At 35.8% G+C, this 15,694-nt stretch overlaps 1 protein-coding gene across 1 annotated transcript in view; it reads right to left on the bottom strand.

Moving 5' to 3' along the window:
• Positions 1-260: 260 nt before the first annotated feature.
• Positions 261-15,694, bottom strand: part of LOC138814260 (vomeronasal type-2 receptor 116-like) — a 40,810-nt gene continuing 25,376 nt past the window's right edge. The window contains exons 8-9 of the mRNA XM_070003263.1: positions 2,203-2,488; positions 261-1,118 (exon numbers count right to left, since the gene is read on the bottom strand). Of these exons, the coding sequence (XP_069859364.1) occupies positions 261-1,118; positions 2,203-2,488 (1,144 nt within the window). The remainder of the gene's footprint in view (positions 1,119-2,202; positions 2,489-15,694) is intronic.

Below are 15,694 nucleotides of genomic sequence, written 5' to 3'. Positions count from 1 at the left end.
AACGAACTTAACTTAGCGGTGCAGGGACTGATGGGTAGAAACAAAGAAGATAACAATGCTTGATAGGAAATGTAACCAGTCTGTACAGAGTAGTCTGTACAGTCTGTACAGAGTATCTTTGCAAAAAAAAATATATTAAGAAAGAAACCAAGACACGTATGTCTTATGATTAAAAACACTTATGTAAATGTGTGTATGTATACATATACAAATACATGGATATATGCAGAAATTTAGAAATTCATAGATTAAGAATCCTCTCAACAAGAGTCTTTGTTAATGGTGTTTGCCTCCGAAGTAGAAGAAATTACCTGTGTAGGAGAAGGCACTGTTCCTTTGCTATTTCTGATTATGTGAACTTCTGTTTGAAGAAGAAGCATCTCATGGAGAGCCTGGACCACAGCATACACAGTTTTGTATATATTATAGCTGTATCCAGACATAGTCATGTCAAAAATATGCCCAAGCAACCAATCCAAAGAGGCGTCATGAGGACAGTTGTCCAATGTTACACTGTCAGACTCAGCATCTGAGCAATTAAATGACAGATACCACAGCCTAGCAAGGAAAATGTCTTCTGGGTATTTGGAAGGATTGACTACCTTGACAAAATCTGTGAATCCAGAAACATCTACATGATGGTGTGTAAAAATAAGAGGTACATGCAATAAGCCTAGCACGAAATATCTCGTTTTCATGGTGAAATCCCACTGTAAATTCATGACACAAACTTTGCCTTGCATTAACATTTGCTCAAGAGTCATCATTATTATTATTAGGGAATCTTTATCAACATATATGATGAGGACACTTGCTGAAGAATTATTGATCTTGATATAAGCTGCCATGACTCTTAAAAAATGTGATATGTATTGGCATGAGACAACTAGCTCATAGGCTACACAAACCCTGTTTTTGGCCATCTCTTCTTCCAATTCAGCCAGAAACCATGAAACATTCTCATCCTGTGAGGTCAACAGCCCCACCCAGTTCCAGTTGAAGTGAAGCAGTAAGGAGACAATGGCTATGGCCATTGATGTGTCCTGTGGGACCATCTGATACAGAGCAGAAAACTTGTTATGGTCACTCAGGGCATGATCAAAAGGCCCAAAGGTAAACTGAAGGGAAAGAAAATTCATGAATGAGGAGATTTCCATGCAACACTATCTCAGGCTTGAAGTATGCTAAGAACAAGTTGAAGCAGGAAGAAGATTGTTTTTGTTGTTTCTAAAATCATAATTTAATTATTTATAAAATGTCTGTTGATCTTTATCAATATTTCTATCAACACTTTCCATCTATATCAACCCAAACCATCCTTGACGTTCCTAATTCCATTTCCAAATATGTACAGTGAACATTAAGTTGTTTTTCCCACCTGTCCATTTTTTTATTCATCTGTCTGTTTCCCTTAACATCTAATCCAATCAGAAAAAGTGTAATTCATTTTTCTAGTATTCTTTTTTATACTGTTAGTAGATCAGAAAAGTGAAACCATGGTCTTCCATTCCTAAGTATAGTATATTTTAGTCAGATTGATCATGTATGTATGTAAATGGCCATGTGCATATTCTATATTTACTTCACATTAATATTCATATTTTTGATGTAACTTTCCCATATGAGTCAACACATTTACCCTTTCTTATTCTGATGCTGATTTTCTTCATTCAACATGTATCTTCCCGTGTTGGTGTGTGTGTGTGTGTGTGTGTGTGTGTGTGTGTGTGTGTGTGTGTGTGTGTGTGTGAGTGTTTATGTACATACCAGTAGAGGTATACAAACACATGGCCCCTTGCACTGTCTTGGCTTTTTTCCCTCTAGACTGGTACTCTACCATTTGAGGAACATATCACTTTGTGCTCCCTGTTGGTTAATTGAAGATATAAGTTTTCTGAGTAGCCTAGCTTAAATGTGTGAACCATGAATACCTTGCTCAACATATCTGCACACTGCAAAGTCATCTTCCAGTTCCTAATTTATTAAAGAAATTTATTAATAATAATTTGTCTGCTTGAACTCTTCCAATTTTCTTTTCCAAACAGTGGACTATATATATCTCACTCTCTTTAAGTGTTTATTCTTTGATATCACATAATTTAATATTTTTATGAATTGAGTTTCTTCCTTTCCTCCTCTTTTAGCTCCTGAAACGGCACCAAATTAGACATTTTTATAAACTTCCACACCTCCCACCCTCACCTGTGGAAATCTGTAGAGTCCTAGCAATGTCCCGATCTGGTCAGATGTTATTCCTGAGGGTCCTATAAGTACTGCTGTAGATCTCCTGTCTCTCATACAAGAGTAGTTTGGAATCTTGTATTTTTCAAAGAGCCAAATGAAGGGATTCTTAAACAGTGTCCAAGCTCTGAATTCAACATCATAGATATCAAGTCCCAGAGTCATGTTATGTAAAAGAACAGGGTTTTTGTTGATTTCCTCAATAGCAAAAGCCAAAGCTAAAACAAACTGATAGTTCTTGAAGATCCTACATAATGAGCATAGAAAGTGATAAGTATTTCAAAACAGGTGACTTTGCTGGGTTGAATGCTTGCTTCTTTGCTAATGAACATATTATATTAGGCTTAATTAGGAAAAAAATCTGAACATGTAGTGTTTTATGCCTGTATATTGAACTAGGTAAGACATGAGGGGAATTTGTCATGAATGCGATTCAGAAACTTATTTAAGATGAGAGAGAGATAGAATGAGAGAAACAGCACGTTTCCCACCCACTACTACATGGATCACTGGAAAAAGCAGTAGTCCTTCAAATTAGGTTTTCTTGAGATAACAAATATTTTCTTGCCTTTATCTTAGAGCGACTAGGTCCATCTTTGTGATAAATAAGTTTATGTTATGTGTTGATGTGGCAAGCTAGTCTAACTATCAAATGTTCAATTTAAGAGCAACTTTTATAAACAAGTGTTAGTTATGAAAGATTCAATACCAAAGTCTTCTCACAGTTCCAACATATTGAACAGCTCTTCCTGCAATATCAACCCGAACAAGAGCTCAAATAAAGGCGAGGGAAGTTTATTTTTATATATGTACCAAAACAAAAGGAATGCATCCAACTCCAATGAAATCATTATGGTGAGGGGAACCTCAAATACAGTGGATGAGGAGAGAATTGTAAGGAAGCTTTACATTGCAATCTCACTTCCAAGCCCACCAAGGTAAAATACAGTGACGACTACTCTCTTACCAATATATTTAAATTGAGATACTAAAAAACTAACAAACCAGTAGAACAGAAGAAAGAGGGATCAAAAAAATATTTTAGTTTCTTTCTCTGTGTCCTGTCTGTGTGTGTAAGGATGTGTTGTGTGTGTGCATCTTGTATAGAAATTAATATATTGAAATCAACGGGCATTGTTTTAAAAGGAAACAATGGAGGCATGATGGAAACACAAATAAAAGTATTAACTTGTTCCACATGTAGTATAAATATATTTGAAGCAATCATAATGAAAGCCTATCATGTGAGTAAAATCTTGGAAACAGAAGAAAATAGTGAGCTTGAAGGAAAGTTTATTGTACATACACATATGGAGGAATAAACTATAAGTAAGAATGAACATGTGTGAAAATGTTTCGTAAAAGTGGACAAAGCATTTTCCAAAAAGCAAATAATACTGATTTCCGCATGCAGCAAATGGTTAGGAATGCCCAAAGTGTAAATGCCTGTTCTAAAAAGCAATGACAGAATTTCAAATTCCTAGCATTGACAAGGATAAAAGGGAATTTACCTAAATATGAAAGGATCATCAAATCTTTGATCTAAAATCTACACCAAGCTGTCACAAGTTATCACAAGTTAAATATAAATAAATGGTAGATTCTTTACACTAGATCAAAATTTGGAGACAAAGCACATAGCTCTGCCCACCTTTCCCAAACTGCTGATTCGTCAGTACAGTTTGTAAGAGTCAGGAGAATACATTAGTATTACATGTTTTATAGTATCGACACTATTTACAGTATTGATGATAAAAATATTGAATTTTTCACCAGGAATATTTTATGGAAAATAGATATTCTTTGGTAATGAAAGAAGGATTAAGATGTACCCAGACAAGCACAGTTAAAGAATGTAACTCCTGCAGACATTTCCTACAAGAACTATTAAAATAAAATTTTCAGACAAAATGACAGAACTATTAATGAGCAAGAAAAAGATCTAAGAATATATACCCTGTAACCTCTCAATACAATAAACATAGAGTTCAACAGGAAAATGCATCACAGAAAAGACTCAAACTCGTGGAAAATGAACGATTTATTACTGAGTAATCAGTAGCTCTTCAAACATTTAAGAAAAGAAAAATTTTCAATTTTCTCCAACTTCTTGACGTTCAGAGCTATAAATTTTCCTCTGACTACTGCCTTTCCTATGTCCCATACGAAACTTAAATCTCACTGAATGATGTAACCCAGGCTCTGAGAAAAGCAGGAAAACAAAATTCTATATTGTCAGAAACAGACAATAAAATAGACAGAATAAAACAAAGTAAACAATAAAATAAACAATAAAATAGACAGAAATAGATAATAATATAAATCAGAAATCAACAAATTAGAATAAAAATCCACCGAAAGGATGATCACAGCAAAAAGCTGGTCCTTTAAAAGTTAAGAAAATTGACAGACCCTTAGCAACTTCGACTAAGAATACAAAAAACGACACACAAATTAATAAAATCGCAGATGAAAATGGGAATATGATTACAGAACTATGAAGGTTTCACATTATTATTAGAGAATACTCCACAAACCTTCATGCAACTAAATTCAAGAATCTGGGAGAAAAAGAAGCTTAACCAAGGAGATTTACCTTAACTAAATTGACCCATAACAAATAATGCAATTGAAATAGCAATAAAGAATCTCTCATCCAAGGAAAGATTAGTACCAGATAGATTTAGAGCAGTACCCTATAAGGTCTGCAAAGGGGAACTCACTCTCTTACTCCACCAATGCTTCAATGAAATAGAAAGGGAAAGATCGCTACCAAGCTCATTCTATGAAGCAAACATAACACTCATCCCAAAACCAGATAAGAACTCATAATATAAAAGAGAACTATACATCCATTAATTTGATAGACATTGATGCAAAACTTCTCAACAAATTTCTAGCAAAGCAAGTTCAGTAACTAACCAAAAAAAATCACACTTTTTTATCAAATGGAATTCATTCCAGGATTGCAAACCTGGTTCAATTTATGCAAGTCAATTAATGTAATTCATCACATCACCAGAAGTAAGGATAAGAACCACATGATCATCTCAATAGATGCAGAGATGTCATTTGACAAAAGTAAGCACTTTTTAATAAATCCTCTGGGGAAGCTAAAAACACATGGGAGGTTGCTTAATAAAATAAATGCTCTATATGACAACTTAGTGCCCGCATTATATGTAATGGGAAAACCTTTAAACCATTCCTTCTAGAATCAGGAACAAGACAAGGATGCCCACTCTTTCCATTTCTATTCAGCATAGTTCTGGAATTGCGTCCAAGAGTAAATACGGAAGTGGAACACATAAAGGGGATCCAAATAGAAGAAAAAGTGAAGCTATCCCTATTTGGCGATGATATGATCCTCTATTTAAAGAATCCTATGGATTCCTATCCCAAACTACTTGATTTGATTTAAAACTTTGGCAAAGTTCTGAAACTTCATGCAATCCCATTTGTCCAACCTTTCCTTGATTTGTTGTGTTTCTGGGTCTCTATTAAAAAAATTTTGGCCTGTGCCAAGGAGACCTAGGGTTTCTCCTATTCCATCCTGTAATGTTTTCAGAGTGACAGCTTTGACTCCGAGGTCTTTGATCCATTTGGAGTTGATTCTGGTGCAGGGTGATATATAAGGATCTAGCTTTAGTTTTCTACAAGTAGTTAACCAATTTTGCCAGCACCATTTACTGAAGAGGCTGTCTTTCTTCCATTCTATTATTTTAGCTCCTTTATCAAAGATTAGATGGCTATAGGTCTGTAGGTTCATTTCTGGGTTCTCAATTCTATTCCATTGGTCCTGAGGTCTGTTCTTGACCAGTACCAAGCTGTTTTGATTACTATGGCTTAATAATAGAGTTTGAAATTTGGTATTGATATTCCTCCAGCAGTGTTCTTTCTGTTGAGGATTGTTTTTGCTATTCGGGGTCTTTTATTGTTCCATATGAATTTTTGGATTGCCTCTTCTATTTCCTTGAAGAATGAGGTTGGAATTTCGATGGGTATCGCATTGAATTTGTAGATAGCCTTGAGAAGTATTGCCATTTTCACAATGTTGATCTTTCCAATCCAGGAGCATGGAAGTTTTTGCCACTTTCTAAGTTCTGCTTTGATTTCCTTTAGGAAATGGAAAAACTTGGAAAAAATATATTAAGTGAAGTAATCCAGGCCCAAAGAAACATAGGTTCCATCGTTTCCTTTATTTGCAATATCTAGTATATGTCTGAGTCAAGCAGAATAGGTCAGATAAGGTGATGTTAGGGAAATGAACCCTAAGATATGTATTCAAATGATTTTTTTCTTTTATTGGATTGTTTCTTACACATTTATAAGATTATTTCTTTGTTGCTTTGTATGTCCTTCCCCCACAGAATAACCCCTGCTTTCACTGTATTTGATATAGGTTTAATTTGTGGAGGGGAAGGAGAAAAACAAATCGTTTAAATAGGGATACAGGTGGACCCATTGCAACAATGATATGTACAAGTCCTTATGTTGAAAATGAACTTTACAGCTTTGGTCGGGGGGAGGTGGAATGGGGAGGATTGAGTGAGGGGCAGGGGACGGATGGGAAGGGAAGGGAAGGGGAAACAAAGAAGGAGGCTCCAATGCTTGATAAGAAATGTACTCATTATCTTGCCCATGTAATTGTAACCCCTCTGTACAGTATTTTCACAATAACAAAAAGCAAAAAAAACTTTGGCAAAGTAGTGGGTTATAAAATCAACCTACAGAAATCAGTTGCTTTCCTGTGTGCCAACAATGTTGGAATCAGAAAGAAACATCATTTGCAATAGCCTCACAAAAATAATATACTTTGGAATTTACTTCATCAAAAATGGGAAAGGTCTGTATTGTGAAAACTTTAAGACTCTGAATTAGAAATTGAAGCATACTTAATGAAATGGGAAAACATCCTGTGCTCTTGATTTGGAAGAATTAATAGTTTTAAATTGCAATTTGCACAGAGGAATCTATGAATTAAATGCAATACCCATTAAAATCCCAGACACTTTCTTCCAAGTAAGAGATATCAATCCAAAAATTCATATGGAATTTGGAAAGACCCAGGACAACCAAATCAATCCATAGCAAGAAGAACTTGGAAGAATATCAGTATCAATTTTCAAGCTTCAGTAAAAACCATAGTAAGAAAAATAGATTAGTACTGTCGCAATAATAGGCCTCAGGAAAATACAATGAAATAGAAAACACAGAAACAATCCCACAAACATATAGCCACCTAATATTTAATAAAGGAGCCAAAAAACACAGCTTGGTAGAAAGGTATCTTCTCATATAAATGGTGGTAGAAAAATAGAGTATCTATATTAAGAAAAGTGCAACTAGCTACACATATATCACCTTGAATCAGAATCAACTCTTAAGTGGATAAAGGACCTAAACTTAAGGCTGGTTATGCTACAAATATTTCAGAAAGGGTAAGGGAAATCCTAGGCCCTCCAGACATGGGGGAAAACTTCCTAAACAAAGATCCAGAATCACAACAAATCAAAGAAAGCCTGGTTAAATGGGATTGTACCAAGTAAGCAGTTTCTGCCTAGCAAGGGTCATAGCTAAACAAGATAAATAGCCCACACATTGGGAGAACATCTTCATTTGCTACACAACAGATAAAAGCCTCATATCTAAATTATACATAGAGATAAAAAATTCACCCTGCCAAAGAAACCTCCACAAATCAACTACCCAATCAATAATTGGGCTAGAGACTTAAACAGAGACCTCTCAAAGCAAGAAAATGTATGGCCAACAGACACTTGAACAAGTGTTCAACATCTTTAGTCATAAAAGAAGGGAAAATCAAAATAACATTGAGATTCTACCTCACTCCAGTTAGAATAGCTTTTATCAGGAAAACTAACAACAAATGTTGGCAAATGTGTCCAAAATAGAATCCTATGAAACTGTTGGTGGGAATGTAAACTTATTCAACCACTCTGGAAAGCAGTATGGAGGGTCCTTCAAAGATTGAAAATAGAGTTTCTCTATGATCCAACAATTCCACTCCTGGACATTGATCCAAGGGGTCACAAACCAGGTCACACTAAAGCCAAAATCACAGCTATGTTTATTGCAGCATTGTTACCATAGCAAAGATATGGAATCAATGTGGACGTCCCTCAGTGGAAAATAGAACAAGAAAATGTAGTATATATACACAATGGAATGCTACTCATCCAGCAGAAAAAATGATACTATACCATTCATCAGGAAAGGAAGACTTCAAAAAATTATATTAAGCCACATAAGCCACAGCCAGAAAAATATAAGCTACAGCTTTTCCCTCATTTTCTGTAATTCGGATATGTCTATAAATCTACAATTAAACACACTGAGTAAATTGAACATATATATATATATTTTTTTTTTACATATGTGTGTGTGTATGTGTACATACACATACTGGGAGATGATAAATTTTATAGCACACTAGACTATAACATACAGAGGCCAAGGGAGGATGTGCACTGGAGTGGTAGACAAGGACTTGATAGATGTGTGCAGATGACCATGTAAAATAATATATTATGAAGTGAGCTCCAAGAAAAAGAAACAAAAGACATTTTTATTTGTCATTGTTATTGCTTGTTAGTCTCTTTACCTTTTGTTTTGTTTGTTTGTATTTGGGAGGATAAGGGAAGACACATCAATGATGGAATAAGGATGAATAAGTACAACAGTGATACTCACTAGACACTATGAACTGGCCATCTTGTGGGTGAAAACAGGAGCAAAAGAGTGGGAAAGAGCGAGGGAAGGGGAGATATGGTATAAAAGAATTGTCCTCATTACAGATTACTTAACTCATGTAACTAACCCTTCTGTATACCAACTTTACAGTAACAATAAAATTAAAGCCAAATAAAAAACAAAATGAATAAACAGACCCATCTCAAACAATGAGACTGAATTGGCAATAACGAACCTACCTTCGGGAAAAACTCAGGACGTGATGGCTTAATAACTGAATTCTAAAAAACTTATAAAGAAGAATTATCAATTATTCTCAAACACTTCATAAAACAGAAAGAGAACACCATTCTATGGAAACCAGAGAAGTGCAGGTTGTTAAAAGGAATTCAGATCCATCTCACATATGAACATTGATGCAACAGTTCTCAAGAAAGTAGTGGCAAATAGAAGTCAAAGATTGATGAGAAAATCCATACACTATGATGAAACTCGATTTGTCTCAGGAATGCTAATCTGGTTTAACATTTGAGTAAGTTAACATATTACAACAGACCACCAGCATGGGTAAGCAACAAATGATCATCTTGATGGATGCAGAAAAAGCCTTTGATAAGATGCAACATTCCTTTGTGTTAAAAACTTGGAAGAAGGTAGGAATACTTGGAGCATTCCTCAATATAGAAAAGCTGTATATGACAAACCTACAGCCAGCATTATGCTCAATGGTCAGCAAGTAAAGCCATTTTTCCTAAAATCAGTAACACGATAAGGATATCCATTCTCTCGGTCCTCTTCAACAGAGTATTGGAATTCCTAGCAAGAGTGGTAAGCAAGATAAAAGCCCTTATGGGAACCAAATGAGGAAGCAAGAATTAAAACTAACCCTTTGCACAGATGACATTATACTGTATTGAAAGGACTCCAAAAACTCCTCCCCCAAGCTACTAGAATTGTCCTGGAACATTAGCAACATACCTAGGTATGAAATCAACCCCCAAAATGAATTGCCTTTGTTTATGCTGTTGATCAAGGCTGAAATTAGAAAAGGGACCTCATTTACAATTGCCTCAAAATTATAAATTACTGGAAAATTAAGCAATAGGTGAACGATATCTGTAGTGAAAAATTTAAATGTTTGAAGAAGGAAATTAAAGAAACCTTAAGCAGTTGGGAAGATATTTTATGCTCCTGGATTAGAAAAATTAGTCTTGTGGAAATTCACAATACTACCTAAAGCAATTAAAAAATTTAATGCGATACCAATAAAATCCCAACAAAATTCTTCAAATAGAGAGAGAAAACAATGCAAAAATTCATGGAAAATCAAAGGACAATGAACACCAAAGCCATACTTAGCAGTCAGAACAGTGTTGGACAAATAGCTTTATCAAACTTCAAACTCTATTACAGAACCATAGTAATGATGACAAGTTTGTATTAGATAAAATGGTAGGCCAGGGAATCAATAGAACTGAATAGAAGTCCTAGAAAAGAACACAAAGACCTATAACTATCTGATATTCAGTAAAAGAGCCAAAATTATAGGCTGAAAAACTGATGCTGACAAAACTGCACATCGATATACAGAAAACGGAAACTACATGTCCATACATCATCTAGCACCCACATTAATTCAAAATGGATCCGCGATTTCAATGTAATGCCAGATATCATGAAAATTTGTAGGAAAGAGTCGGGGAAGTGTTGGGCTCATAATAACAAATCGTAATTTTTTACAGAAACTTCCAAGATCAGAACAAATGAACAACAGAATTGATAAATGAGTGTGCATCAAACTTAAAAGTTTCTGACCTGCAAAGGCCATACATAACAATCTTAATAGAAAGATCACAGAACGGGAGATGTTCATTTTACCAGCTAACCATCAGAGAAGAGCTTCATATGCAAAATATCCTTCAAGCTCAAAAGTTCCTTAAAGCTCAATAAACATACTTAACCCTTTAAGAAACAATAAGACGAGCAATAAATGAGCTAATGACTTAAAGAGAGATTTCTCAGAAGAAGAAATAAAAATTGTCAATAGACAAATGAAAAAAATGTTCATCATCCCTGGTCATAGAGGAAATGAAAATCAAAACAAAACTTTCATTTCACTTCACCCCTAGTTAGATTGTGCATTATCAAGGTTATAAGAAATGCTGGCAAGGATCTGGCCAAGGGAACTCCACTTCTCTGCAAGAAAAACTTAGTGGATAAATATTGTTATTTATAGTCAATAGCATAGAAACAATGTTATTAACCCAGACCAGACTTTGTTATGTATCTGTGTGTAGCTAAGAAAGATCCATGCCCTTTAACTATACTACCCAATGTGTCTATATTAGCACCTTAAGACAAATACTCAACTACATTTTGGGAAATTAAGAGAATGAAAATTATCTTTACGTGGGTAAATAGTGCAGAACACAAAGAATAAGGTAAGCCAGGCACTAGTGATTCATGCCTGTATTCTTAATTACTGAAGAGATTGAGATCTGAGGATTGTGGTTTGAAGCCAGGTTGGGCAGGGATGTTTGTGAGACTCTTATCTCCATTTAACTACCAAAAAACGCCACAAGTGGAGCTGTGGCTCAAGTGCTAGAATGCTAGCCTTAAGCTATAATGTACAGGGACAGCACCCAGGCCCTGAGTTCCTAGAATCAACACAAAAGAAAGAAAGAAAAACATACCAATGACATATAAGATAAGACATATATCTTATATAGCATGGAAGAGAGTAATTGCTATCATGGGATCACTGCTCTCAGTTGTGGGCAGCTACCCCAGTGTATACCTGTCACACCAGCACTTGAAAAACAAGTGTAAATGGCAGCCAAAATGATATTTTCAGATAGTTTGCTAGAATTTCTTGACTCTGTACAATCATTTTCTTTTCTTATCTTCTTTAGTATAGATACACATTAATGAGACTCTGTATTATGGACAAAAAGGCAAGAACATGCATGAGCACAAAGAAAGTAGAATTCATCCTGGGGAGATTAAATTCTCTTATAAGTGATCTTTATAATGCTATCCTGTCTGATAAGGCATGTGTCATGCAATATATAAAACAGAACCAAGGCTTAGTTTGAAACAGTAACTACTTGCCTGCAGTAAGAATTTGTGTGTGTGTGTGTGTGTGTGTGTGAGAGAGAGAGAGAGAGAGAGAGAGAGAGAGAGAGAGAGAGAGAGAGAGAGAGAGAGAGAGAGAGAGAGAGAGAGAGAGAGAGAGAGAGAGAGACAGACAGACAGGCAGACAGGCAGACAGACAGACAGACAGACAGACAGACAGACAGACAGACAGACAGACAGACAGACAGACAGAGTCCCACAGCATGAAATGAGTTCCTGGAGAGTATCTTTGAGCTTTTTTGGTCCAGGCAAACACTTTGTCACTTCAACCACAAGTTCACTTTCAGCTTTTGGATGGTTGATTGCAGATAAAATTCTCACAGATTTTCCAGCCTGAGCTGGCTTCAAACATTGATCCTCAGTTATCATGACTATGAGTAGTTAGAATTATGGACATGAGCCATCAGCCTACCAAAAGCAATTTTAACAATTTTAACAATGTACTCAAAATAGAGGTGTTATTAATGACAATTTCTCACTAATGGCCGAGGAAGGAAGAAAATGTGGTTTCAGCCTTTTAGTACAGAACTCATGACAGTGACTCAGGTTTGTTGTAATAACATCACTTCATTTTCTGCAATGACAGCTGAAAAGGAGGAAATACAGGCATGCTGGAGTAAAGTGAAGAATTTACTGACCTGTAAAGGAGAAGCTACATAGAAGGAAATAGAGTTGTTTCCTACTACTGGGAAGAAAATCACTCAACAGTTGATGTAAAACAAAATAATGAAACTGAGCTGCTCCAGGTGCAATAGGGACGGAGGTCAGTGGAAAGGGACAGGGAACAGTGATGTGTGCACCCAGAGTTCCCTCAGACATTGCCCATCCTCAGAACAAAAGAGAAAATGAGAATAAAATGATGCCTTACTTATGGTGTGTACTCATCATTTCCCAAAGTGTTGAGAGGGAAAAATCCAGCGATTGTCACATCTCCATCCATGTGTGCTCGGTGCTTCATAGTAGAGAAGCAGCTAGTGCCAGCCAAGGACCTGACCAAGACGGGAAGCTGGAGAAGAATGAGTGTGTAAATCAAATAGAACATCCCTCAAGCATCTCCCAACTGGCAGAAAGTGAAACTCATGTTAGGCATGTACATTCATATATATATATATATATATATATATATATATATTTATATATATATATTTACATATATATATATATATACATGCCTTTTATTACACTATAGCTCCATTTTCATCAAAGCCTCTTGTGAGTTCCCTGAAGTAATGTGTAAAACACTTCTCTGAGGCTCTACATCTGTGGCCTTCATCCAGGAGAAAAACATGAGTTGGAAAACATGTGTGATTATGCCTTCTTCACGCCAGGTGTTATGATTTTATCTAATACCACAGAGAATGAGGACCCAGGGATGGTGTTAACTTGGAGAATTGTTGGTGCAATGTCTGCCATGAAACAATTTATATGAAAGCCATATGGGATGCTGCAACTGATCGCCTCAGAGAACGGCATGTGCTGTGCATGCTGAAATGTCTACACAAAGTCTATGTCTGTGAGATGTCTGTGAGATGTTCTGAGAGCATCATACCCAGATGGTTGATTCCCACACACAATGTCCATTACAGCCGGAGAATGCTGGTGGTAGAATTCCATGTGCAAAGGCCTTCAGAAATACAGCCATTTACTATTGCCTGAGGACACAATGATACTGTTGAAATAAGCAATTCCATGTCAATAACTCATGGTCAATGCTGAAATAGAGTTCCATTTTTGCATTCTGAAATTTTACCTTCAAACATGATGTGCTGGGTTGAGAACATTTGGTTGTAGAGGAAATTCTTTTGTACCACACACTTAAATCAATATCACAAGAAACTCTCTGTTTTCTAATTGTCAATAAATGTTAGACCCAAATTCCATGCAGAGGCTTCAGTGTCACTGGATAATGGTGATTATTCAGGGATGTGAATGTCCTCTACACCGTGTTGCTGTGATTTTGGTACACTTGTTCACAATCATGCACTGGGTATCAGAAAATATACATCACATTTCTTCTTTAACAATGTAGGAGGAGGACTGGGAAGGTGACTCAGTGGTAGACTGCTTGCCTTGCATATGTGATGCCTTGGGTTCAATTCCTAGCAATACATAAGCAGAAAAAGGCATAAGTGGTGCAGTGGCTCAAGTGGTAGAGCACTAGCCTTGAGCTGAAGAGCTCAAGGACAGCACCCAGACCCAGAGTTCAGGCCCCACAAATGTCAAAAAAAATGTAAGAGGAAAGAAAAATCTTTTCTAATGAGATTGCTACTGATCTTTGACAGTTGTATATTCGTTACAATATATATCACTTACTTTGTAAATTCTTACTACCATGTTTTAGCTGGACAGAGGATTTTTGTTAATATATTTTATTTTATTTTTTTAATTGTCAAGATGATGTGAAGAGGCATTATAGTTACATAAATAAGATAGTGAGTATATTTCTTTTTTAAATTTTATTTTATTGAAGATGCTATACAGAGGGGTTATAGTTGCATGAGTAAGGCAATGAGTACATTACTTGTTGATCACTATTGCCCTACTCTTGTTGTTGTCCCACTATCCCTTTCCTCCTTCCTCTGACATTGCTCCCCACCACACTATGTTCCCCAGCCCAAAGTTGTAAAGTTTGTTTCCAGTATACTGTCCTGTGGGTATGATTGTTGCAATGGGTCATCCTATGTCCTTGTTTCTGCCTTTTGTTATACCCCTTTCCCAACCCAGATTAGACAAATGTAAATACAAGATGCAGGGTACCAAAATCAAATACAGTCACATCAGGGGATATACCATAGGAGGAAGACATATAAAGGAAACAAAAAAAATCACATAGTACATTTAGGAAAATAACAACAAAGTCAGACCTCTTGTACTCATATTTTGGGGTACATTACACAGCATCATTTTGTATGGACATATGTACATAGCTTTTGAGCTTTTCACTCATTTGATAAGATTACCTTATATACTTACATATATATATATATATATATATATATGAGTGTGTGTATGTGTGTGTATACACATGCATTTCTTTACAAATGAGGAGGTATCATTTTTTTCTGAAAGAAACATAGTATTCCTAAGTATATATGGAAATATTTATATACATATACATATATATAAAACATTTTCTTGGTCCATTCATCAATGGAGGGCAATCTGGGTTGGCTCCAAATCTTAGGTATGGTAAATAATGCTGTGATTGACATAGTTGTGCTGGTACCTTTAGTATGGCCTTGTTTGTGGTCATTTGGGTAAATGCCCAGAATTGGGATTGCTATATCATAGGGGAGCTCTGTTTCATCTTTTGAGGTACCTCCATACTGCTTTCAATGCAATGCAGATCAATATAAGAACCCTATTCTTTAGTGAAATAGAAGAAGCTATCCAAAACTCAAATGCAATAATTAAAGACTCTGAATAGGGAAAAAAAATCCTTAGCAGAAAGAACAGTGCTGAAAGAAGATCAATACAAACTTTAAACTCTATTACAAAGCCATAGTAATCAAAACAGCTTGTTACTGGCACGAGATCAGACCTAAGGACCAATAGAGTAGAAGGGAATACCCAGAAATGAACCAGCAAACCTATAATCACTCAT

The sequence above is a fragment of the Dipodomys merriami genome, unplaced genomic scaffold (genome assembly GCF_024711535.1).
Source record: "Dipodomys merriami isolate MVZ:Mamm:240054 unplaced genomic scaffold, mDipMer1.0.p SCAF_6, whole genome shotgun sequence".
Classification (NCBI taxonomy): domain Eukaryota; kingdom Metazoa; phylum Chordata; class Mammalia; order Rodentia; family Heteromyidae; genus Dipodomys; species Dipodomys merriami.
The sequence above is the reverse complement of the archived record's forward strand: the minus strand, read 5'-3'. Positions and strand labels throughout refer to the sequence as shown.